Genomic DNA, 25,796 nt, shown 5'->3' with positions numbered 1-25,796 from the left:
GCATTTTCTGATGGGAAATATCAACTACCTCAGGTTTCGATTCTTGGCCGTCAACTCTTCTCTGTTGCTTTGGAAAAATGGATGTCAAAAAACATACTGTTTTTGAATTGAAAATTTAAAACTGAGATGTTGGTCATTGGCTTCAGACACTTGTCTGAAAAGTTAACAATAACACTTGATAACTATGTGATTTTTCAGAGCTTGACAGCTGAGAATCTTGGAGTCACATTTAACCCCCTTAATTGATGCCACCGTCTTTTTCAACCAATGTAACATAGCTCATATTTGACCTTTTATATCCATGCCTGATGCAGAGGTATTAATTCATGGCTTTGTGTCGTCTTGGTGGCCTCTGGAAGTTGCTCATCACCTCTGTGACTATTGTCACAGGTTGTCACTCTTTTCTTTTTTCTTTCATCTCTCCACTCACCCCAACCAGTCAAAGCAGACTATCAACCATCCTGAACCTGGTTCTGCTGGAGGATTCTACCATTAAAGGAGGTTTTCCTTTCAACCTTTGCCTAGCGCTTGTTCAAAGAGGATTTGTTGGGTTTCTCTATAATTATTTAAGGCCTCGACATTGTAAAGTGTCTTGAGATGACTCAGTTAGTTTTGGGAGCTATCTAAATAAACTGAATTTGATTGAAAAAATAATCAGGGGACCTCTGAATACATGTGCATTACACCTGTCTTGGTTCAGTTGGTCCGTACAAATCTTCTCTCATGTACCAAATCGTCCATACTCTCTCAGCAACACTTCAGTGGAGATCAGTCCCACTGATCCACTGTCCCTTGTCTCTTGTTTTCACCCGGTTCATGATCAGTGATGAAAGACTAGAACTGATCAAAGCTGATACACATGTTTATGGTTTTAAAGTCACTAACAATGATAGAGACAGAATGTTCTACTGCTGACACAAATGATTTGGGTTTTCAATTTTCAACAGGACGCCAGCAGATGTTTGAAAGTAACAGCAGAACGTCCTGTTTTATTGTTTCATTGTTGCATAGTTTTCCTGTAAGTAAGAAGTGGTTTTGTTATTGTGTTACAGGTGAAACATCTGAGCTGGTTGGTAACTATGTTATAATAAAAGTCCTGGGAATTGTGCTGCTTGTCAGTACATTGATCATCTTTGAGTGGTGAGACAAACTTTTCTACACATCTACAAACTGACTGGTGTCATTTTACATGTGGTTTGATTGTATTAGACTGATCATCATCATCATCATCACAGCATTGTCTTTCTCTTTCAGCTGGTTTAGATTAAGATCCTTCACTAAAGTTAAGGTCAGTCACCAGATGAGGAGAGCTGCATCATTACTGATCAACTTTGTTACAGCATCATGTTTAACATGTTCATACAGTGGACTAAGTTCTCCACTAATATCATGTTGCAACAGTAATTAAGTAAAATCCACTTGGAGCTGAACTGAGACTGAAACACTTTGAGCTGCAGTAGATTCACTGCAGAGCACTAACACCACTGTCTCTGTGTTCATTTCCACAGGAAACAGCAGAAAATAACAGCAAATCGGCCGAGTCGTCAACATGAGCAGAAGAGGAAGTTGTTCATCATGTATGGACCAACATTTACTATCTGATCGACTCTGCATCATTTCTTTGTGTTCCTACTTGTTAGTGTGAAGTGAAAATGGGATTCATTTGTTTTAAAGAGATTCTAGTCCTGCAAGAATGACATATTTCTGTAACCTTGTCTTTTTCCTGTTTCTTTAGTAAAGTCAGCAAAACACAAAGTAATTTGAATCGTGGCAGCTGAGTTGGCTTTGATAGAAATTAATGACTTTAATAAAATAATTATTAGACCTTGTTACTGTTTTCCATTGGATATTTTACATTAAATACAGTAAATGACAGACATTTGGTGAAGAATCTGTCTTTACACAACGGAAAGATTTTGTAATTTCTTTTCAGTATAATGTGTCACTGCTGTAATGTCACTGTTACAGACACCAGTAAAAACGCTGTGTGTGAAAATGTATCTGACTTCCTTTATAACAGCATATGAACATGTGAGGTTCAAACTATGTTTTTCATTGGTCATGGAGGTCATGTGATGTCAGACATGTCAGTTGTCGTCTTTCCTTTTTATAGTGACTGTGAGGCTACAGGATGATTTACAGCTCTGAAATTCTCAAACGTCTTCAAAAGACTTTGCTGTTTTTCTTTGCACTGTTCTTCATTTAACCGAAGTTGCATTTGGTAAGAAAACATTGATTGGTTTTGACTTTTATTTCCTTATTCTGTGTTGTACTGATAATGTTTTAAATATATTTTAACTAGTTTAAAAATTCTGCAGGTGTTTACAATGATCCAGCAATGATACTATTAAAACCAGTGAAAATGTAAATTTTAAATTTCATGTTTTCAGGGAACAAGTGTGTGTGAACATGGATTTGCTCGGCATGTTACTGTGTGTCCTCTTTGTTTCAGGTGAGCTGTTTGTTCACTTATTTGGTGACATTACTCAAATCATTTCCAATGGAAACTTCATTTAGAAACAAAGACAAAGACCAGAACAGATAGAGACACTTTATCCAACTCTTCATGTTCTGACTGGAACGTTACATTTTACATCTAGAAAATATTAAAAGAAATATAACTGAACTTCCTCTTCGTTCTCATTTTCTTACATGTTGTTAATTGCGAAATGGAATATACAGGAGCTTCAGCTGATTGTCCTAAGGGAGCAAAGCTCCACATTACTGCACCACAGAAGATGGAAGCACTGAGTGGATCCTGTTTGATGATCCCATGTAACTTTAGACCTAAATCAGAAGAAGGATTCAGCAGCACAAGAGAAATCTTTGGAGTTTGGATTAAAAATGACTCCAGAATTAAAGATCATCCAAACTATGTGATCTTCAACAGCAGTGGGACAGTTACTATTTATCCATTGAAGATCACTGGAAACCTGAGAGAGAAAAACTGCACCACTGTATTTTCTAATTTAACCACAACACACACAGACACATATTACTTCAGAATAGAGAACGAACCATTCAAGGCAACAGCTTCCTGTGATCTTCTTCAAATAACAGTTAAAGGTAAGAGAGAGTTTTCTTTTCATAATTTTGGTTACAATTTTTTTTAGAGCTTTGACCTAAACAACAAACTCTGTAATGCCAATTTACACTTTATAATCTGAATAATTAATATAAAATTATCAGTTCACAGTTGCTAAAACATAAATGTGTCAAATGTGTTTAACACTGGAAAAAACTGTAAAGTTCTTTAGAGTAAATGTGTCACTGTAAACTCCAGATTCTGCTCTGAGCCCCATCATTAAAATCTCAGGTGATTTGAAGGAGAAGGAGTCTGTCACTATAACCTGCTCAGCTCTCACTCCCTGTCCACACTCCCCTCCTAAACTCACCTGGACTCTGCAACAAGACCCTCACACCAACATAGTGAACACAAATGGAACCTTTACAACTAAAATCCAGGAGACCATCACTCTGTCAGACAGACATGATGGATCCACCATCAGCTGTTCTGCCACATATCCTGTGAATGGAGGAAGAGACGTCAGGACAGCAGAGACACAAGAGACGCTCAGAGTTTCATGTAAGACAAACAGAGTTTGGTATTGGATCCTGTCAGCACATGAAGCTGATTTGAATCAACAAAATCCATGTCCCATTTTCCTCAGATGCCCCCAAGGACACGTCAGCCTCCATCAGTCCATCAGGTTTGGTGTCAGCAGGGACCTGGGTGAATCTGAGCTGCTCCAGCAGAGCCCAGCCTCCTGTCAGCAACTTCACCTGGTTCAAGAGCAGCAAAGATGGAGCCAGGACTGTGTCTGAAGGAGCCTTTTACAGCTTTAATGCAACACAGGGAGGAGTTTATTACTGTGTGGCTGCTAATGATCTTGGAAACCAGACATCAGCACTGATCCAGCTGAGAACTGAAGGTAAACACTGAACTGCACTCCTAATTATTATATGGAGTAACAAATTATCTAAATTGTGTATGATGTGTTTGAATTAAATACCAGGAGCAAAATAGGATGTTAAACACAAATTTGAATGGACTGAGTCATAGAAAAGAAGATAAGTCACAACTGATTGTCCTGACTTATGTTTTAGTAGGACAGAAGAATGCTCTATGGAAAATTGTTGGAGGAACCATTGGTGTTATTTTGTTCATCTTTGTAGTTGTTGCCCTTCTGTGAGTATCTTAAAACATAAAGTGTCACATCATCAGCTAATTACAGGTTCTTTTTTCAAACTTGAATGAATGTTATTATTTGTCTTACAGGCTGTTAAAGGCACCACATCAATCTTCACATCAACCACAGGTGGGTAAATGTTAAAACCTAGTTTTATGTGTTGTGAATATGTTTCTAATAACTGCACACATAACTTCTGAACTGGACTAAATTTGTGGACACTTTAATAGTTAAAGTTGTGTATCTACAAGCAAATCGTGTTTTTGTTGAGTTCCAACATTACTTGTGTAACTTGCGCATCTTTGGATGTAATTTAATCTGATTGTTCTGATGATTATCAATTATTCAGAGTCCAAAGAGTGATGCTGCTGTTCTTCAAGTATGTGGCAGAACAAAAGAAGAAGAAAGTGTCCATTATGGAGAGATTGACATCTTCGGGATGACAGCTGCAACAGAGCAGGACAGTGGACAGCAGCAGGACACAGTGTATGCACAGATACATGTCTCCTAGCCCACAATTAAAGACAGACTGCTGATGCTCCATCTCTATGGTTATTTAAAAAAAAAGATTATCAGGATGCGTCTTAATCAAATATTAAATTGTTATTATTATTATTGATGGCTACATGTCAGTTATCACCAAGTCTGACTGATGTGTCTACTTTATGATGACACTGTGTGCTGATCCCAAAGAGCTACAAACATGGTCAACTGGACTTGAAATGAAGACATTCCACCTCTTATCTAAAATGGTTTGTTGTTCTGAAAGATCCAGTTGAGGAGGTCCAGCTGCCCTCAAAATGAACACCTGGAAACACCATGACCTGTTTCAATGAGAACCTCCACAGACCTATTTCAGACAGTTACATTAAATTGAACATATGCAGGTTTAAACATCAGACAGAATGTGGTGGAACAATTCAAGGATCTGGGTGTTTTATTGAACCCTGTAGTTCACTGGAAGGCAGCAAAACTTAAACACATGAAACTGAGGTTTTGGGTTTGGTGGTGACAAAATGTGGTCTGTTGTCATTCAGGCTGTGGTCAGTATTTGTAGCTGTTTTTACTGTCAGTTTTTCCAGGAAATGATGACTAATAAAAATAATACAGACAGCACCTCCGTCTGCAGCTGCACTGGAACTGAATCTGTACACAGAAAGTTGCTCAACAGCTCGACAGCAGCTACTGTGGAAGAGTTGGACTGGTTTCATATGTTTCCTTTAACCTTTAACTGGCTGCAGGAACTGGTTTAAATAGGCTGGGGGCCACGCTACAGGTCTGAATTGCCCCTTCTGATTTTCAGTGGGGATATTCCTAACCCGGCCAATCAGCCTATCAGTGTGAGGGGGTCACAGACATGATCTTGCTCCTGAATATTTTCCAACTCACTGCTGTGCAGATTCTGTGTTCTCAGTCATGACTTCATCCACTGTTTTTTTTTTCTAACTGCTAAAGGCCACATTCATGTTTGTTTGGGGCTAATGTCACATTTTATCATTGATTTCTGCAAGATCTCAGTTCCCTGGAATAAAAATTCAGAAATAATTCATCACCAGATGTGTGATAATGACTTGTTTTTAAGATTGAAATATTAAATCTGTCTCCATGTCTTTGATCTCCTATGCTTTTAAAATTGCTTAATTTGAAATGAAAATCCTGCAGTTTGAACATCAAAACCAAACAACAGCAGCACCAGTCGAGACCAGTCGAGTGTTCGTAACTACATTGCAGTTTAACTGCTCTGATATGCGATTAAATGGGTCTGTGAGTTTTGGAACACAGTTATGTGCACCGGCGAGCATTTATTCCTGTGGTGCATATGGCAAAAGTTTTTTTTTCAAAATTCCTGCATAAAAATTACCTGATTTGTGATTCAACAATGATGTAGTGCGTTGGTAGTCGACAAAGCACAATAAGCAGCTCTGTTGTTGCATAGAATGGGGTTCAAACTCAAACCAAGAAATAAACGGTAGCAACTGGACTTTAGCCCACAGACTGATGAGCTGTTATTCTCAATCAGGATTCTCTGGTAGAGAACATAAATTATGGAGACATATGTGCTTTTATTTAGAAATGGTTTTGTTAAGCATAAGCATCTATTTTAAAACATGACTTGACAAGATCTCATTGTAAGACCACTAACACTAGTGCTACGGAAATAACATGGGAGCCATTGTGCACAAGCACTTTGGGCTTGACATCAAAACTACTATATCTGGGTGTTTGACTTCCTCAGGACACAGATGGTTGAGATAGAAGCATAAGTGACAAATATGTGTCATGTTCACTTTTAATAATTAACACAGACATAAACTGGAGCTTTTCCTACAGATCAAACTTCTATTAATCTATTTGAAGATTAATAATTTCTTGTTTTGTTTGTTAAAGTCAGCACAATACAACCATTTTCTTTAAATGGCCACATTAGGTTATTTGGTATTTTTACTTGTAACCTCACTGTGATGTTGAGTAATCATATGAAGAAAGACCAAACATGTGTTAGAAATGAGATTAAAAACAAATCTAGTGTCTGTCTGCTCTACTTATGCTGTTGCTCACTTTGCCTGTGACTTTGCAATTTTTTACTCTACTTCCTGCGTAGTATGACACACATCTACCTTGACCCAGGTTTAAGTACATAGAACACACTAAAGCAAGAAGACAACTGTCATCCACCTCTTCCAGTCACTAAAGCTTCTTCTCTCTTCTTTCCTAACCTCAGCTAGTAGCCTTAAGCAGTGAAATGTTAAATACACAACTTGTTAAAACAAGACCATTCAACATGAAATATAATTCTTAATTCTCCCCCATGTTAAGCATGAGACTGGAGCTTCGGCTAATTGTTCTCAGAATTCAATATTTCCATCTGAATTGGCTGGAAACCAAACAAAGTGACTTGAAGAATGGAGTTTGAAACAATCATCAGGCTTCCACATGTCTGTTTAGCATATTGGTGAAGATAATCAATGCTAAATAAACAAGAAGCAAAACAAGGAGTCACCTTAAGATATTCCTTGTTCCATGCAGATGTTTTCTTTCTTAATGTGAACTTTGTTGTAATAAAAGCACATTTCAGTCTTCCTCTTTCTCATACATGCTTCAACAATTTAAGTAATAATTGGATTTACTCGACAGATCTCAATAATTGCAACAATCAAGGTATGAGGTAAATTATCGAATGCCTTCTTGCCTTTTGCAATTCTATAACTATTCTATTCACTAACACCTGGTCTTCACATCCTCTAAATGACCTTTGACAACCAACCTGTTAATCTATCATCTATTTCCATGCATCCATTAAGAGCTTGTATGTTGTTGGAAGTTATGGGTGACAGTTCTTTGGGTCCTTTGAATTGTTGGCTTCCAAAAATAGGTAGGTAGTTCCACATGTTAATCACAAAGTAATACTTCTTGGATCTTTCATGATGTCTGTCAGGGTCTGTGAATAGGTAGACCCAAGTGAGGCAACGAACAGAGAGATCTGATGGACTACAAAAAAAAGTTAGTTAGGAACTGTGTGTATGGGCTGATCAGAGGGCATCAAGTTAAAATCAAGTCTGGGGCCTGGATCCTAACAATGTCACTAAATGCTTTTGTTTTTGGTCTTCATGAAAAGATGCTCAAACCAGACTAATCTGGTTCAGGAGATTTTCAGTTATACATTTGTTTGATGACTTTAGTTATCTCATCAACCGTGAATTTCCTCTATGAATTTTGTGTTGCACTTAAATGGTTCCTCCTGTCCTGTTCCATCCAAGTTCTTTGATCATTATGGACGATCATGGCAGAAGCTCATAACTTCTTCACTTCTTTTCTGGTGGTTCAACAGGTGATAAAACCTTTTTGAAAAGTTTTATTCTGATTGTAGTCATTACATTTCTTTGTGTACCTTCTTAATTGTTGAGGTTTTGCATGGAGTTTTACTTTTACAACAATGTTTCCTTCTCTGCCTTGTACTTTTTCTGTATCATGTGACCTGATGTGAGTCCCAACTCTTTTTTTGTATAGGATTCTAAATCCTACATTTCCACACCTGGTCTTTGTGAACAGACTTTAACTGCAGTGGCTTCATACATAAGTTAAGTTCAAAGTGACACAAGTTTCTTATTGATCTTCAATAATTCCTCCTCAACTTTGGCTGCTCATGTGACTGGCGGCCTTGGTTTGAATGTTAAAATGACTGGCTTGTTGTAAATCATCTTGCTAAATAGAATTGGAAGGGTCTGAGCTCTTGTTCTGGAGTGTTTGACATCAGCCTGGATTTGCTGAAGCTCAGTTCCTGTGAACTTTTTCATATTCACTATAATCTGCCTTTGGTTACACAGAGTATTTGGGTTCATGTTGTTGAAAACGTCTGGATTTCTACTCCTTCAGACCTTGTATGTGTCCTCGACAACATCTTTGATCTTTGTAACTCCAGCGTAGTAAAAGCAGCATGAGATCCTTGTATTACTCCGATGTCCATTGTTGTCTTGATTTTGTTTGGTTCGGGCAATTTTGATGTGGCACCAAATAGGCCAGTTTGAGACATCTCTGGGTTTGGGTACTATCTGTTGCAAACAGTGGAATCTCTAGATGAATGAAATGCAAAGTTAAAAAAAGTCAAGTTTGTAGATGAAAAACATGAAAACATCTAGCGGCCTGGCTGTTAAGCTGCTTTCAGACATGCACACGCTATAAAAGACTTTGCAAAGGAATGATGACAATGGACTGAATAAAAATCCATAGCACTGCTTTTAGAAGAAGCAATCTGACTTTAGAAGCTTAGAGCACACAGCTGCTTGGGTCAAGGGTAAATGTGCTTTTACCCTTGTTTTTTTCATTCAAAAATGACATGGTAACATATTTGTGAAGTTTAAGACATCAGGATTTTTATTATAGTAGAAAATTTAGACTGATTGTCCTCTTATGTCTTCCAGGTGGTTAAAGTCCAAACCTCAATCTCCACAGACACAGGTGGGAAAACAATGAAGTTTTGTATTGTTAATATGTTTCTAACAACTTATAATGACAGCACTCATAGTCTGTACACTTGACTGAACAGGTTCTTTGTTAGGGAGTTAAACAACAAGTGTAAAGTCACTTCCAGTTACTAAAACCAACAAACTGGTCAGTGTTGTTTCTACAAATTCATAACAGTGATGTGATTATTTTTGGCATAAATACATTTCACAAAATTTCCGTAAATTAAATATAATGGTCAACACGACATTTATCTGAAGGTAATAACATTTTCTTTTGTTGTGTCCAAATAAATCTGACTATTATTCCTATGAATTATTCATTGCTGAGAGCTGCATGAGACACAGAATGAGGTGAACTAAAGGACGTGGAGGAACATTCATCTGCAGCTCATCACAACATTTCTTGTTTGGTCCAGTTTTCACAGAGTCCCACAGATCCAGGTCCTCAACAACCTGAGACAACCACAGAGGGAGAGACTGTCCACTATGGAGAGATCAACTTCTCCAGATCGAGAACTGAACTTTACTCACATTCAGTGCAGGACAATGAACAGCACACTTTGTATGCACAAGTCAAAGTGTCCAAGAGAGCAAACATCCTAAAGACTTCTGACGGCCCAGAGGATCTCTACGCTGAAGTGAAGAAAAAATAAAATAATAAATCACTATTAGTAATGTTAGTTTTAGTGTTAGAACTGAAAGAGGGAAAAAGTTGTTGCTGCAGATTATAGTTTGCAGGAAATGTCTCCCAGAACCTCAAACAAATCCAAATGTTCCTGATTAGCAGTTTTCCACAACCTGAATGGCTGAAAATCCACCAGATAAAATACCTGAACGGTGCCCAAAGCTCCTCTACTGAACCTGAACTACCACACTGACATCACCACCACTATAGATGTGAAGGGTGTGTTCCTCCTGGCAGTAAAGAACCTCGAGTACTGGGTGTGGGGGGCTGTACTGTTCGTTCTTCTTCACTAGATGGCAGCAACAGTCAGACACGTCAGACTCAGTTGGGTTTGGTGAAAACAGTACGTGGCCTCTTTTAATTCAGGCTGAATGAACTCACTCATCTTATTTATACTTGGAGCTGCTCAGTCTGCAGCCCCACAGGAAATGAGTCTGTACACTTATAAATTATTATTGAATCATTTTGTTTATGACAATAGTTTGGTAGAAAGTACCACAGAAAGTATTTATAGACAAAGTATAAACATTTAGAAAAAAAAAATTCTTAACACAGTATCTGACTTTTTTAGAGTTTATTAATGTACAGTGACATATTTTATTACTATTACAGTTGTGTTTACTATTTTATCATTCATCCATATGATTATGTTGTATATACTATACTTTACCAAACAAATACATCAGAATACAACTGCACTACGGTTAATTATCATCTTACTTACTTACAACTTACATGGAGTCATAGATTTTCTCAAAACACAAATCTGAGAACAGCAGTGGTCAGAATCACTAAAATGTTTTGTTCAGTGAGACTTTATCTGATCCACTACAAATTAGTCTGGTTGGTCTAAGAATGAATTGTCTGAAAGTCTGGATTCAGACTTGTTCAGACTGTTCCTCACCATGTGGAACCATGTTACATTAGACAAAACTGTGGTGCTCAGAGGTAACTGGAAATCACAGGTGTCTTCACTTTTGTTGCACTGATGTGTTTTTAGTCTCTGATCCAACATAAAACACAGCCACATTTAAGTGATGTTGTATGTTCTTATGTTTGTTCTATAGTGTAAAAATCATATCAACGTATAATTACTATAAATAATTACATCTCTGACCATAATAATATGTAAAAGCTGCAACTAATGTTTTGAATTTTATTAAATGCATTAAAATATTGAAGCTTGGGTTCATCAGAGAATATCGACAGAAGATCCAACATCTTCTTGTACTTGGTTGAAGTGTGATTATTAAACCTTTATTTCCATAAACATACATACTTTTTCCATCACATGAATCTGCTGTAGCTGAGTTGTAGAGTAGGTTTTCACGAAGCACTGGGTCAATTCAATTCAATTCACCTTTATTTATATAGAACCAATTCATAGCAAAGTCATCTCAGGGCACTTTACAGAATAAAGTCAAGATTATAAAGATGTATAGAGAGAACCCAACAATTCCCCCTGGAGCAAGCCATAGGCAACAGTGCAGAGGAAAAACTCCCTTTAACGGAAGAAACCTCCAGCAGAACCAGGCTCAGCGTGGACGACCATCTGCCTCGACCGGTTGGAGTGAGTGGAAAGGGGAGAGAGAAAAGAACAGAGCAACAAAAAGCAACAACAAAACATCGGGCAGATTGGTAGGACCAGTAGCTGCACGCTGCAAGACACACAGCTCTAAAGCTGGGGACACCTGCAGAAAGGGACAGAGAGACGGGGACAGAGAAGGACAAAGACAACTTCGGGAGAAAACACACAGAGTTAATGACATACAGTGGTGACAATTGTGGGGTGAGAGGAGGAGACAGGGACAAGAAGAGGAATGGAGCTTGGTGCATCGGGGGGTGGGTCCCCCAGCAGTCTAAGTCTATCTGATTTACCAAACAAGCTCACAGCAAAATAGAGAAACAATGAAGTCTTGATGTAACTGATGTGGAAATTCTGGATTTTTAGCTGCTGTCAGGAAATAAATGCTATGAGACAACACAAAAACCTCACTTGGTTTCAGTGGTTGGACTTCTGGTTTGTCCTGACCATATGTCAAGGTGTCCCTGGACAAGACACTGAACCCCAAGTAGCCTCTGGTGTGTGTGTACTTTATTACTTCAAATACTAATTTACTTCTAATAAAAGCATCTGCTAAAAGACTAATTATTACAGTTGGTTGGTTCCAACCAGCTGTGTGTTGGAGGAAGAGAAATATAGTCAAGCTGTCAATCACTAGATGCAGATTTTTGTTACAACTGATGAACTAAAGTCAATAAAATAAGCTTTTGCTTCACAATCCTGCTCACACTTTACCCACCAGTGTGACAGAAACCAAATGAGGTTTGTATGTTGCCTCATAACTGGAGTTTGTGTTGTGCTTGCTAAACAAATGAGTTGCGTTTATTTCCTGACAGCAGCTAAAAATCTAGAATTTCCACATCAGTTACATAAAGACTTCATTGTTTCTCTATTTTGCTGTGAGCTTGTTTGGTAAATCAGAGATAGAGATTCATTGGTCATTAGACAATTAGACTTGATGAGGATTAATTGTTAAATTAAATTATTAAATTATTTTATTTTACAGTTGAGGATAACAAGAACTAAACTCAAAGTAGAGCTGACGCTGATGGCATTTAGAGTCACCCCTAACATGCATGTCTTTGGACTGTGGGAGGAAACTGGAGGAAACTCTCACAAGCACAGTGAGAACATGCGAACTCCACTTGCTGGAGCAGATTAAGATGAAGGTGGAACGTGTGGACACAGTGGAGGAGGGAATTGTGCAGCTCTGAAATGACAGACGAGTAGTTCCATAATCTGAAAGCAGTGAGACGATTGGATGAAGGAGACCATGCTGGAGACTGATTGGACAGAGAGACAAAGACAACGTCCGACAGTGAAGTCATCAAAACACTGTGAATCACACGTTTCAACTCTCAGCTGGTTAAATGTCACCTTTGGGTGTTGGTTTATATAAAGGTTATGTTGTCGTGTTTTTGGGGAATTCAAACTTTTCAAAATATGATCATACTGACCATCCACTGTCAGTGCTAAGCTGCCTGTATTTCTACAAACCATTAGTTAATGTGCTCATGTCATGATTTGGTAACTTTTCTACCAAACAGGGAACAAACGCAGTTATATTACAGCAGTTAATTTAAAAGTTCCTTGTAGCTGTTCACAAATTCAAAGACTGACTTCTAAAAGTTCGTATTTTTTATGTTGTATCATGTTTGGCAAGGAATTTTCAATCATAATTGCATTATTTGTTGTTTTTGTTGCTGCATTTTTTACATCATGTTGCAAAGGTTGATAATCATGGCCTTGAATTTTATTGCTGTGAAGTTGTTTTGCAAAGACTGTAACTGAAAAAGTTAAACCCACTGAACAGTAAGACTTTTATTGTGTTTTTAGGAACAAGTGTGTGTGTGTGAACATGGATTTGCTCCGCATGTTACTGAGTGTCCTCTTTGTTTCAGGTGAGCTGTTTGTTCACTTATTTGGTGACATTACTCAAATCATTTCCAATGGAAACATCATTTAGAAACAAAGACAAAGACCAGAGCAGATACAGACAATTTTTCTAACTCTTCATGTTCTGACTGGAAAGTTACATTTTACATCTAGAAAATATTAAAAGAAATATAACTGAACTTCCTCTTCGTTCTCATTTTCTTACATGTTGTTAATTGCGGGACTGAATTTACAGGAGCTTCAGCTGATTGTCCTATGAAACCAGATCTTTTCATTACTGCACCACAGAAGATGGAAGCACTGAGTGGATCCTGTTTGATGATCCCATGTAACTTTAGACCTAAATCAGAAGAAGGATTCAGCAGCACAAGAAAAACCTTTGGAGTTTGGATTAGAAATGACTCCAGAATTAACCTAAATCCAATCTATGTGATCTTCAACAGCAGTGGGACAGTTAACAATTATCCAATGAAGATCACTGGAAACCTGAGAGAGAAAAACTGCACCACTGTATTTTCTAATTTAACCACAACACACACAGACACATATTACTTCAGAATAGAGAACGAACCATTCAAGGCAACAGCTTCCTGTGATCCTCTTCAAATAACAGTTAAAGGTAACAGAGAGTTTTCTTTTCATAAGATGAGTTATAAATCTAAACAACAAACTCTATGATCCCAATTTATACTTTATAATCTGAATGATTGATGCAGAGTCAGTTCACAGTTGTTAAAACAAATGTGTCAAATGTGTTTAACACTTGAACAAACTGTAAAGTTCTTTAAAGTAAATGTTTGACTGTAAACTCCAGATTCTGCTCCGAGCCCCATCATTAAAATCCCAGGTGATTTGAAGGAGAAGGAGTCTATTACTATAACCTGCTCAGCTCTCACTCCTTGTCCACACTCCCCTCCTAAACTCACCTGGACTCTGCAACAAGACCCTCACACCAACATAGAGGAAAACACAGATAGAACCTTTACAACTAAAATCCAGGAGACCATCACTCTGTCAGACAGACATGATGGATCCACCATCAGCTGTTCTGCCACATATCCTGTGAATGGAGGAAGAGACGTCAGGACAGCAGAGACACAAGAGACGCTCAGAGTTTCATGTAAGACAAACAGATCATTTTGTCATTTTGTTGTATTTAAATGTTTGTTTTTGGTTAGACTAGTAAATGTATTTCTAATTCGCTCTACATCAGTAACCTTGTCCATTCACCTAAAATCGCTTTTGTTCAATGAACTAACAAGCCTGTTTCGTTGTCTCAGTCAGATTTAATTTAGTCAAATTACACAAAAATACAAAGATAAAAAAAACAAAAACAGTTACAATCACTGACTAACATACATGAACAATGACTTGTTTCACTTAGGAGCATGTCATACATTTGTTGTACTGTGTGTTGTCATAGGCCACAAATTAGGATTACAGTAACACTGTCTATTATGAGAAAGATGTCCATGTAATTTAAATGTTTAACACATAGCTGGGGTAAATAACAGTTAAGCAAATTACACACATTAGTCGATTGAGTGTTTACAGGGTACACAACATAAAGACAACTTGCCAAAGCAACTACATTTTATTAATCTGAGATGTGAGTGCTTGACACATGAGCAATAAAAAAAAAAAATCCAAATTACTCTTAGGTGCCAAATAATCAGTCTAAAGATACAACAAGAAACCCTTAAAAAACAAAAAGTATAGCTACTTTAGGTAACTTTAAAACTAAAATATATTAGTGTTTGAGCACCACTAACCTTAAAGTATTTAAAATAATCGTCCCTGTGGTGTTGTATTCTGTCAATTTCATTGTGGCAATACAATAACTAGAACTTCAAGTTCACTCTTGAAGGTCAAAGATGCGTAACTCAAAAAGTGCATTTGTTTGATTTGAGTCTTGTTCGAGGTCATTTACTCAAGAAGCTTGTTTTTGAAAAGCTGAACCTTGGATGACAACCTTTGTCCATCAAGATTGAGAAAGATCTTCTGTAGGACTTCAAAAGTGCATTTGAGCTCTGCTGGGTAGCTTAGGTCCAAACAGTAAATGAGTGCAAATAACAGAGCACAAGCCAGTGCAATGTTCCCCAAGCCAGTGAGTATTTCCACACCTTCAATGAGGACACCAATGTCATGTGGGTCATCGTCAGGCAGCGCAGCATCCTTCAGTATGACATACACTCCCATCACTGTTTGCTCCATGTTACTATCTGCCTAAAGGTCTGTGTCCTGTGGGATTAAATACAATAGGGGTCATTAAAAAATGAAATTCCATCTAAGCACATAAGATAAAGTGTAGCAAGACAGACTCAAAGATTTAATGAAACATGTGTTCCAAATAATTAAAATTGAGGCTTAAATAAAACTTCACTCACACAAACCTCCAGCTATGGCCTAAATAATAAATGCATATAGAAATATCATTTTGACAGTGATATTGTTTACAAATGAAAATATAACCTTGTAAAGATGGTGTTTAAAACAGAGCTCTATAGGTTTGTATAAGTTTACCCAATGAAGTTGGTAGGGAGTACACATGCACCAGTTAGTAATCTCTCCCATGAAAAAATCTAGCTTCCTACTATCTCTGGAGGGCTTTGAAGAACCAATACACTCAAATAGCAATAATATAAATATGAAAAGAAAAAACTAAACTGCAGAAGTACAGGGTATGTGGGTATTTTCTGCATAACTCACCACTTATTCCTTCACTAGTTCTTCATTCAGGTAGGCGCATAAAGACCTACGGATGCAAGGTCTTCTAGTATGTACATTGTCATCCTGTAGGATCAGAAAATAAAATAGGAAAATGTATAAGAGAGAATGAAAAGGCAACAGTACTTGGGAAAAAACAAAAAGCATAACACAAACCTTAGAAATGGCAAGCATGACCTGTCCGATTCTTCTTCCAGCTATACCACCTTCACACCTAAAGAATCGTGGAATGTATTGGTCAAGCCCGGCGAAAAATGTCGAGAGTAGGGGGACAGTGGAAATCCTCATGAACTCCTTATCAATTTGTAAAAAATAACAATACACGTTAACTGTGTATACGAAAGAATGGAAAGAATTAGCATAGAAGATGCGTTTCTTGCTTGTTTTAGAACTTGATTTTCTGTTCTTCTAAATGTTTGTGGTTAAGCACATTATGAGACACATTAAAGTAAATGTTATACAGGATATGTACTTCCTTTGCAGTAAAGAGAACTGGCCATCTGCTCTTAAAGTCTGCAATGAAGAACTTCTTGTCTTCTGTATGAGAAAGTCTTCTCCATTTTCTAAAAATAAATTATAATCAAAAAATATAAAAATAAATAATTTCTAAAAAAAAAAAAATATTGTAAAAAGTATTGAAAATATTTGACCTGAATGAGCAGGCAGCAAATACACAATTTACTGTCTCATTGTTTTTCAAACGGGTTCCAATGTGAAGGAAAAAGTCTCTCTCCGTGGAAATGTGCGTTCACATAACATGCATTGAAAAGTAAATTATTTTGAAGCTTTCTGTGAAAAATGTTTTGGATGAGATCTATAAACATGTGTTTTAAGTGCAACCCATGTCTTAAATGTACTTTTCAGTAATTTATACCTTCAACTCTGCTTTGTAGCACAATGCCTGCACTGCCACATAAACACTGAAAGAAAGGGAAAAGGAAAAAAAATGTATTCAAGAATTTTTGATATAAAACTTTCATGCTATATTGTATCATGAAATTTGACTTACCATGTATGAAGTGCTTACAAAGAGCATGGGGAAGGATTTAGATTACGATGCAAATCTGATAAAGAAGATGAAAGTTTTTTGTAATCTTTAATACTAAAAAGCTTCTAACCACCATAAGTTATTCCATATTGCACCTACCATTACATTAAACTCAATTATTGAGACAGAGTGCATGCAACTAAAGTCAAGGCTGCATCTCAGCTTTCCAATTCTTTCACTTTTCAAATTGTGATTGTTTTAAAGTGTTATATGGCATCGTGACACTAATTTTAAGTAAGATTGTTTAGTGTATGACTGTCCGATATACATGCACGGACTAACCGAACTAAGAGCCTCCATGCTCTCCCATGCTGTCCTACAAAATATGTATAGAGTAGCGCGGCAATTCGAAAAGTTCTTAGCGCTTGTTTCGTTTTTCGTTTTTAAAGTTATTAGTATGCTCAGCAGAAAGAAATTTAGGATACCGACAGTTGAGGAACACAAAAATAACTAGTATGGCAGAGATTAATGTTAACGTTCGGAATGTGGCAATAGACTGTAACATGTGCGTAAGGCTAAAGGTAATATTAAACAAGTCAATATTGCTAATAAATACTACAAATGTGTCCAATAACTACTTTTAACTAATCAACAGTTCAAGGATGCCTGAAGATTCAAATCACCCTCTTTGACACTCCGACTTCCGGGTGCTGCGTTTACGTATTTCCGGAGGTTGTAGACATGCGAACTAGCGACTCGTTGTTTTAAAGCGCTTCATGCTCATTAGATCAACAAGTGTTGATCTCATTCATGTGAAATTTCTTTCATTTATTTGCAACAAACATGATTCCATCATTACAGCTCAACAAACATATTATCCTCTTATTTGTCAAACATGATTACAGTTTGCAAATCAAGGTCATTTACTCAAGAACTTCACTTTTTGACTTTTTTGATTGGCTCCTGTCAGCACATGAAGCTGATTTGAATCAATAAGGTTCATGTCCCATTTTCCTCAGATGCCCCCAAGGACACATCAGCCTGGGTGAATCTGAGCTGCTCCAGCAGAGCCCAGCCTCCTGTCAGCAGCTTCACCTGGTTCAAGAGCAGCAAAGATGGAGCCAGGACTGTGTCTGAAGGAGCCTTTTACAGCTTTAATGCAACACAGAGAGGAGTTTATTACTGTGTGGCTGCTAATGATCTTGGAAACCAGACGTCAGCACTGATCCATCTGAGTATTGGAGGTAAATACTGAACTGAACTGAATCCAGTAGTAGAAGAACAAGTTTATTTGGTTCAATGATTTTATGTAAAAATGTAAATATTTGCAGAATTGTGAATATATATATAATATTATGAATCGAGGTTATAAGTCAATAAAGTTTTGTCACATTTAAACATTTATTTCCTGTTGATCATGTTCTACAGGTCCACAGTTTCCAGTGCAACGTGTTGTTCTTGTAATAAAGATCTTGGGAATTGTGCTGCTTGTCACTACATTGATCATCTTTGAGTGGTGAGACAAACTTTTATATGTTATCACAGATTATTTGGTCTCATTTTACATGTGGTTTGACTGTATCAGACAGATCATCTTCACCACAGTATCTGTTTCCTCTTTCAGCTGGTTCAGATCAAGAACCATCACCAAAGTTAAGGTGAGTCAGTGGATGAGAGAAGCTACATCTTTACTGATCAACTTAACTGTCTGCAGGTCTGAGGAGGAAGGAAAAGTCCACCTTAAATAGAATCAATGCAAAACAAATCTTAACCACTGAACAATGATACATGCTTCCATGTCTGAATTTAATGAAAATCTTTTTTACACAAAAAAAGCAAAAGCATGAAGAATCAATTCAAGTTCTGAGATGGTACTATGAGGGTATAGTTAGGTTGATGTGTGTCCCTCTGTGGTAGACAATGTTGTGACTCTGTAGTTCTCCACTAATGTCATGTTGCAGCAGTTTAGTAAAATCCACTTGGAGCTGAACTGGGACTGAAACACTTTGAGCTGCAGTAGATTCACTGCAGAGCACTAACACCACTGTCTCTGTATTCATGTCCACAGGAAACAGCAGAAGCCGACCACGTCCACACAGTGACTGAGTTGACACCATGACTGAAAGAGGACGTTTTCATCTTCATTACAAAAAGAAGATTTACTGTGTTTTCTGTTCTATGTTAAATTCTTTGTTTCTGCTTTACAGTAAAATGGACCAAATTTTTCTCCAGGACCAAATGTTATTACTTTTTGAAAGACACCAGGATTAAATGAATAATCCAATTTCTCCCTTTGTGACACATGCAAGTTCAAACACAGGTGTTAATGTTTTTTTTAGATATACTGAGATGTCTGATAAGGACCTATTCAGTTCCTCTGTGGATGTCTATGGATGTGCAACAGAAGCTGGAAACATGTTTGTTCAAACATTAAATGGACATTAACAGACATCACAAATAAGTATTATGTGTACGACAACTAATTCAGACGTCTACAGACGTCCTGTTTGGGTTAAATGTCTGGATGTCATATTTTAGAAGTTATTGTAAATCAAGAAACAGACAAAATAATTATCGTCTGTTTCAAGTCAATTTACATATGTGTTACATCTTAATGGAACAGGATTAAGACCACTGTGGTAAAATTATGTGAGTTCTGACTTTTTTCTTGCATTTCAGACTTTTTGGTCAGAAGTCAGAACTCAAATAATTGGTTCTCTTCTATACCTTGTGGGACATCTTCCAAACGGTAACTTTGGACGACCATTACACATCCACATCTACCCAATTCCAAATCTACAGATGTCCATTTCAGATTTAGGAACCTGGACATCTGTTTTAGACCTGTTTTGAAGGTCAGTAGAGTCCAAACAAACAGACTCCAAATACAGATGTTTATCTATGACCTGTTATGGAAATATACAGATGTTCAAAATAAGTAGAATATCAGAATTACAAAATAAAACTGTGAACGTCCACCAACATTGTGTACAAGTTCAGTATGTAGACATCTCTTCAGGGCCAATTTGAGACATCCAAAATTAAATAAAATAACATGTGAATAATAAAGAACCCTGTGTGAATTTTTTGTAAAAAAGTCTTTTCACTCAGGAACAGAGAGCAAAAAAGTAAATGTGTCTCAATGCAACATTCCAAGACAGGTCTAATATAACGTTCACAGCACATCCTGAAAAGACACTGCAAAAATCTTTCATTCTGAACATGTGCTACAGACTGAAAGTGTTCGTCTGTGTCACGTGTCCTTGTTTAGTGTTGAAGGTAAATGTAATGTTTTTTTATCGCTGTGAGTTCCCTTGTTAAACTCTGCAACACAAAAAGTGAAAACACCTTTAAACATTTGTCCCATTTTGCCTGAGTTTGTAATTTGATTTCTCCTCTGTTTCTAAAATTCCTGAAACGCTTAAACCTCTGTATTCACGGCTTTTGCAATGAGACACAAAATTGAGCTCTGGTGCATCCTGTTTCCTGTCACACTACCTGAGTGTAGTTAATTTTATAATTAGGACCCAAAATAGGAGACAGCAAGGGGGGTTTGGAAGTGAAGGAGGGTTTATTAACAAAAAGGTTGAACAACTGAAAATCACTCCAAAAGGGGGGCAGGAAAACACGTAGTAATAACTAAACATAAAACTCAGACTGACAGAAGGGGACAAATAAATAGTCATAAACATAAAACCAGGACCAAAAAAGTGAAGATAACAGAAGACAAAACCAAAACACTGAAACAGAATGAAACAAACAGGAAACCAAACCTCAGACTAAAACGTAAGAGGAGATTGTCCAAACATGAAGATCAGGCTGATCACTGAGGGAGAACACACAACGGGGAGAACAATGTCCAAAAGCAGTGACTGTCCACAGAAATGTTCAGGGTTCAGGGAGGAGGGAAGGAGACACGATCTGGTGAGGAACAGTGAGGAGACCTGGGTATAAATACATGGGGGCACGGATGAAAACAATCATATGTAACAAGGAGAAAGAAGCTAAAGAAACTAAGTAGAAAGTGAGACTCAGTGATTACAAAATAAAAGCCTGAGAAGGAAACAAAACTAAAGAGAACTGAAGTCCAGGAACCGACATTTTCACTGATCCTTTCCACCTTTGGGAAGAATGGAAAAAACTGCCCAAAAATAGGTGTGACAAGCTTGTAGCATCATACTCCAAAAGACTTGAGGCTGTAATTGGTGCTAAAGGTGCTTGAACAAAGTAAATAAGTGCTGGGAATAATTTCTGGATCTACTGTATACAAGGAATTTACTTCTCAGATAATTACAGACAAAGACTAACAGCTACAGAGTTATAAAAATGACATAAAGAATCAAACCTAAGTGCAGTGTGTGTTTGTGTGTTTAGTCATTGTATGGGGATGTAGCTGTTGAGTATTAGTCTGCACAGTGTGTACAGTACAGCACGCAAGCAGGCAGCAATGTAGCAGTAAATATGAGGTCAGCTGTTGATGAGTGTGATGGTGTCTGGTGGTTTTGACAGAGCTCTGTAGCACCTGCCAGGGGAGAGAAGCTGGAAGAGGTTGTGTCCACAGTGAGAGGGGTCAGTGGTGATTTTCTTCACCCACCTTTTGGCTCTTGATGTGTACAAGTGCTGGAGAGTGGACAGGGGAGCACCAGTGATTCTTCTGCAGGTCTCACTGTCCACTACAATCCATTCGTGCCAACTTTGGTGGCTGCGCTGAACCAGACTGTAACAGAGGAGCACAGGACAGGTTTAATGATAGCAGAGCAGAAATGGATCAGCTGCTCCTGTGTTGGGTTGAACTTTGTCAACTGCTGCAGGAAGAACATCTTCTGCTGAGCCTTTCTGAGGACAGAGTCGATGTTGTTTTCCCACCTCAAGTCTTGTCAGGTGGTCGACCTCAGGAATACGAAGGTTTCCACAGTGGACACAGGGCTGGAGGACATGATGGGAGAGACAGTGTAGGGGTGAAGAAATGCACTCTGATGTTAACAGCATCATCCACTGACAAGTTGATACTTCAGGGGGTCTACAGTCATGGCCTGTAGTAGTTTAGTCCTGTGATAGGGTCTGGAATTATGATTGAATGTTTGAAGGTGGAGGGGATTTCACACAGCCCCAGTGATCTGTTGAAGGTGCTGGTGAAGATTGGCGCAGGCTTTCAGTGAGGAGAGGCCGACTTTATCTGGGCCTGCAGACTTCCTGGGTTTCTGTCTGTGAGTCGGCTCCTCTTCTCATATCCTGAGGGTCTCCAGGGTGTCTGGAGGGGTTTTATCTGCAGTCTGGTTGTCTGAGGGGGAGGTGGGGCAGGGAGTGCACTCTGTGTGTCTTGAGATAGAATTAGACTTAAACAGTGAGGTCTTAGCTGTGGGTTTGACTTTATTGGTCATCGATGTCATGTGATATTTGGGATCTCTGCAAACACTGAAGAAAGACACTCAAAGCAAATCCTCTTTAGTTTTTGTTCTTCTTTTAACTGAGTTTGCTTGGTAAGAAGCACAGCGTTATGCTTAGCAATATTTTGAAAGGATGTTTCTTACATTAAAAGTTCTGCAGATGTCAATCATCAATCAGTCAATGAAACAGTTAAAACAAGATAAAGGTACAATTTTGATTGTGTTTGCAGGGAACTGTCGTGGCAAAAAGTGTGAGGCAAGTTTAGGAGGCAAAAGGCAGCTCGCAGTCTTGGTTATGGTGAGTTTAGTCAGCAAGAGGGAGAAACACAGACAGAACAGGTCTTAACTCCAGAGTGGGTCAATCAGATTCACCAGGTTTTTACAGGTTTTGGTGTCTTTTAAACTCAGTTCAGCAGCTGCATTTCCACAAAACACAAAGGAATAACTCAATGCAAATCAACAAAACATACACACAGGTGAATACACATTGGCCAGGAATCCAATTAGCAAGTATCTGAGACAAGTCATCTTCTATGTGTCCCCTGCTGGGACAGCTTCTTTTGGAAGCACTGGTCTAAAGAGAAGTCAGAAGGTCTGCTGAGGTGTGGCAGCAGAGTTCAGAGAATGCACTTGGTCAGCATGTTACTGAGTGACCTCATTCCACAATATGAGAGAAACAAGGACTGTTCTAGAAGCTCATAAACAAAGGCTACAGTCTTCTGATACCATGTGGTTTACTCAGACAATCTAGCGACTTGTGGCGTGTTGGAGACTGGTTAATAACAGCTGTCATCAAGGTGGGAGATTGAGTGCAGGTGTGGCTGCTGCTAGAGGTCCAGGTGCACACACACACACACACACACACACACACACAAGAACACACAGAGAGTGAGGGGAAGGAGGGAGGTGGAGGCTGCTGTGACAAATATTGTATCAGAACAAAAAAAACTATCAGCCTTCTTCTGTCTCCAGGTGGTTGAAGCCAAAACATCCATCTTCACATGAAACCCAGGTGGGAAAACATTTAAGATGTACTGTACAATATTGTGTGTTATTCACCAAATGCAGTTATAACATCTACACTGGACTCAGTGGGTTGGGTTCCTCATTAGTGAGTCACACAGGAAATGTGAGGAGACACATCCTGTTAGAAACACCCATCAACAGTCTGGTGTTGTATCAAAAAATATATTTTTTTATTAGTTTCAATTCAATTCAACTTTATTTATATAGCGCCAATTCACAACGAAGTCATCTCAGGGCACTTTACAGAACAAAGTCAAGATTATAAGTTTAACTCTATAAATAACTCTTCATGTTCTGACTGGAAAGTTACATTTTACATTTAGAAAAGTTTAAAGGAAATATAACTGAACTTTGTCTTTATTCTCATTTTCTTACATGTTGTTAATTGCGAAACAGAATTTACAGAAGCTTCAGCCGATTGTTTCCAGTATTCAGATCTTTTCATTACTGCATCACAGAAGATGGAAGCACTGAGTGGATCCTGTTTGATGATCCCATGTAACTTTAGACCTAAATCAGAAGAAGAATTCAGCAGCACGAGAAAAACCTTTGGAGTTTGGATTAAAAATGACTCCAGATTTGTCCTAAATCCAAACAATGTGATCTTCAACAGCAGTGGGACAGTTAACATTTATCCAATGAATATCACTGGAAACCTGAGAGAGAAGAAATGCACTAACACCACTGTCTCTGTGTGGGTTGGTGTCCACAGGAAACAGCAGAAGACCTCGATGTGGCTGAGTCGTCAACATGAGCAGAAGAGGAAGTTTTACTGTAAATGGAACAACATATACTGTATTTTTTCTTTCATGTCTCTTTTTGTGTTTTAGTTATTAGTTCTGTTACTGTGCTACGTACAACAATATTTTATTCAGGAAAAAGCATTTTACTCTATGTAAATATTAACCCAGACTGGGGTGAATAATATATTCATGTGATATTTTATCTTGCATACAGTTTCTTTAATAAAGTCAAGAAATGTTCAAAATGATTTTCAAAGCTAAGGTCAGAGAAGTAGCAACTCCAGGATTTTCAGCTACAGATTTGATATGTTATGACAAGGTATTGATAATCAACTGGATTGAATTTGGTGAACTGAAAACGACCTACAATGTCTAATGAGACTAACTACTTAGTCTCATTATATGGACGAATTTGCCATAAATCCAAAGCTTAATATTACTGATGGAGTTAAAAATGTAGTCCCACTGGTGATACCCACTGTTATAGGGACATAAAGTGGGGTATCATCTGCATAAAAAAGTTTTTTGGCTTCACAGGAAATGTTGCCCTCTAGATGCTTGTGCATTGACAATAATAAAAGGTTCTAGAACAGATCCCTGTGTCGTGCCACAGGTCAGAAAAACTAGGGATGCCAACTTGTGTTTCATCACATTTGGTCAACTGTCAAATGTAGGATTTAGGTCTGCTCATATTAGCACTGAGCAGTAACCAGCATCAGATGCAAGTAAGATGGTATTAGTAACCCTCCAAAAGGGCAGAAATTGTCTAAAGTCAGACAGAATTTCTCTATTTGTGGTTTATGATAATACTGAGATTGTGCCTTGAAATGATGTGAATTGGTGCTACATAAATAAAAGTTGAATTGAGATGCGGCTGCCTTTTCTAAGAATTTGAAGAGAAATGGCAACTTGAAAATACTATAGGTGAGATTTTACACTAGTATTTTATTAAATATTGTGGCAGAGGGAGAAATAGATCAACACTTTCTCTTTTTTTTACTGCTTAGACCACACAGGGTGTAGATAGTAGCTACAGCTTATTTTACTAGCACGTCTCGATAACTACTGCTAAAATTACAATCACTGTCAACTTTGACAACCTGTTGCTCCATGTATACTGGGCTGTTGGACATGGAGTTACGTTCAGTTAAAATTCAGGGTTTGGGAAAGGTATAGATCCAATTCACAGATGAGACTGATAAAAGATGAACATGCTCGTGTTCCTTTGTTTCGCACCATGTCAATCACATCTCGAGCTCTCTCACACTTGCTTTTTGTCGGCTGTCTGGCTGTGTTCATTTCTTCTTCGTTTATAACGCCGTGCTCCAAAAGTCGATCCAGCAGCTGGTTTAAAACGGGCTCAGACACTCTGGCAACAAACTTAGACCGGACTGAGAGTAGCATCTCCTTTACTGGAAGACTCTGAAGCCTTGATGGATTTTCATCACTTAAACCAAGATCTGAGGAAGAAGCAGACATTTTTTAAAATTCTGATTCACCCATTAACTCACACCCAGTAGCAAAGATGTTTACATTGATCATGATTTTTCATGGAGCCCTGACCTGTTGGCTGGGAAAGGAGTCTGATTAGCCGTGATAACTTCCTCATATTCATAATGACTAAAA

The 25,796-nt window shown here is 38.0% G+C and overlaps 3 protein-coding genes and 1 long non-coding RNA gene across 17 annotated transcripts in view; 2 read left to right on the top strand and 2 right to left on the bottom strand.

The window, feature by feature from the left end:
* The window catches only part of LOC137104385 (sialic acid-binding Ig-like lectin 14), a 31,365-nt gene extending 11,239 nt beyond the window's left edge, over positions 1-20,126 (top strand). Inside the window, exons 8-10 of the mRNA XM_067485452.1 lie at positions 18,443-18,530; positions 18,639-18,672; positions 19,083-20,126. Of these exons, the coding sequence (XP_067341553.1) occupies positions 18,443-18,530; positions 18,639-18,672; positions 19,083-19,133 (173 nt within the window). The 3' untranslated portion in view covers positions 19,134-20,126. The remainder of the gene's footprint in view (positions 1-18,442; positions 18,531-18,638; positions 18,673-19,082) is intronic.
* Positions 1,919-5,883, top strand: LOC137104375 (sialic acid-binding Ig-like lectin 13). 3 transcript variants are annotated; one of them, XM_067485438.1, is made up of 8 exons: positions 1,919-2,221; positions 2,391-2,452; positions 2,683-3,066; positions 3,284-3,586; positions 3,672-3,932; positions 4,111-4,189; positions 4,280-4,319; positions 4,540-5,883. In XM_067485438.1, exons 2-8 carry the CDS (start codon positions 2,410-2,412, stop codon positions 4,699-4,701), a joined length of 1,272 nt encoding a protein of 423 aa, XP_067341539.1. In that variant the 5' UTR covers positions 1,919-2,221; positions 2,391-2,409; the 3' UTR covers positions 4,702-5,883. The 3 variants fall into 3 exon arrangements, with proteins under 3 accessions (XP_067341539.1, XP_067341538.1, XP_067341540.1); XM_067485437.1 differs by having other exon boundaries at positions 1,922-2,221; positions 4,108-4,189; positions 4,540-5,876; XM_067485439.1 differs by lacking the exon at positions 2,391-2,452 and having other exon boundaries at positions 1,925-2,221; positions 4,108-4,189; positions 4,540-5,875.
* Positions 14,447-18,023, bottom strand: LOC137104387 (uncharacterized). The gene is made up of 3 exons (XR_010911688.1): positions 16,183-18,023; positions 16,009-16,092; positions 14,447-15,540 (listed from the first exon to the last, which is right to left on the bottom strand). It is a non-coding gene; the product is annotated as an uncharacterized lncRNA (long non-coding RNA).
* A 3,376-nt stretch (positions 20,127-23,502) lies between the features above and the next one.
* LOC137104360 (protein NLRC3-like) overlaps positions 23,503-25,796 on the bottom strand; it is a 111,968-nt gene continuing 109,674 nt past the window's right edge. For all 12 annotated transcript variants that reach the window (XM_067485388.1, XM_067485389.1, XM_067485390.1 and 9 more), the window contains one exon: positions 23,503-25,630. In XM_067485388.1, coding sequence (XP_067341489.1) covers positions 25,314-25,630 — 317 coding nt within the window. In that variant the 3' untranslated portion in view covers positions 23,503-25,313. The remainder of the gene's footprint in view (positions 25,631-25,796) is intronic.

Source organism: Channa argus, chromosome 19 (assembly GCF_033026475.1).
Source record: "Channa argus isolate prfri chromosome 19, Channa argus male v1.0, whole genome shotgun sequence".
NCBI lineage: Eukaryota > Metazoa > Chordata > Actinopteri > Anabantiformes > Channidae > Channa > Channa argus.
The sequence above is the reverse complement of the archived record's forward strand: the minus strand, read 5'-3'. Positions and strand labels throughout refer to the sequence as shown.

Coding starts and splice junctions, on each gene's coding strand:
- LOC137104375 (XM_067485437.1), top strand. CDS start 2,410: ATGGATTTGCTCGGCATGTTACTGTGTGTCCTCTTTGTTTCAG. Junction 3,067..3,283: donor TCTTCAAATAACAGTTAAAG/GTAAGAGAGAGT, acceptor TGTAAACTCCAG/ATTCTGCTCTGAGCCCCATC. Junction 4,190..4,279: donor TTTGTAGTTGTTGCCCTTCT/GTGAGTATCTTA, acceptor TTTGTCTTACAG/GCTGTTAAAGGCACCACATC.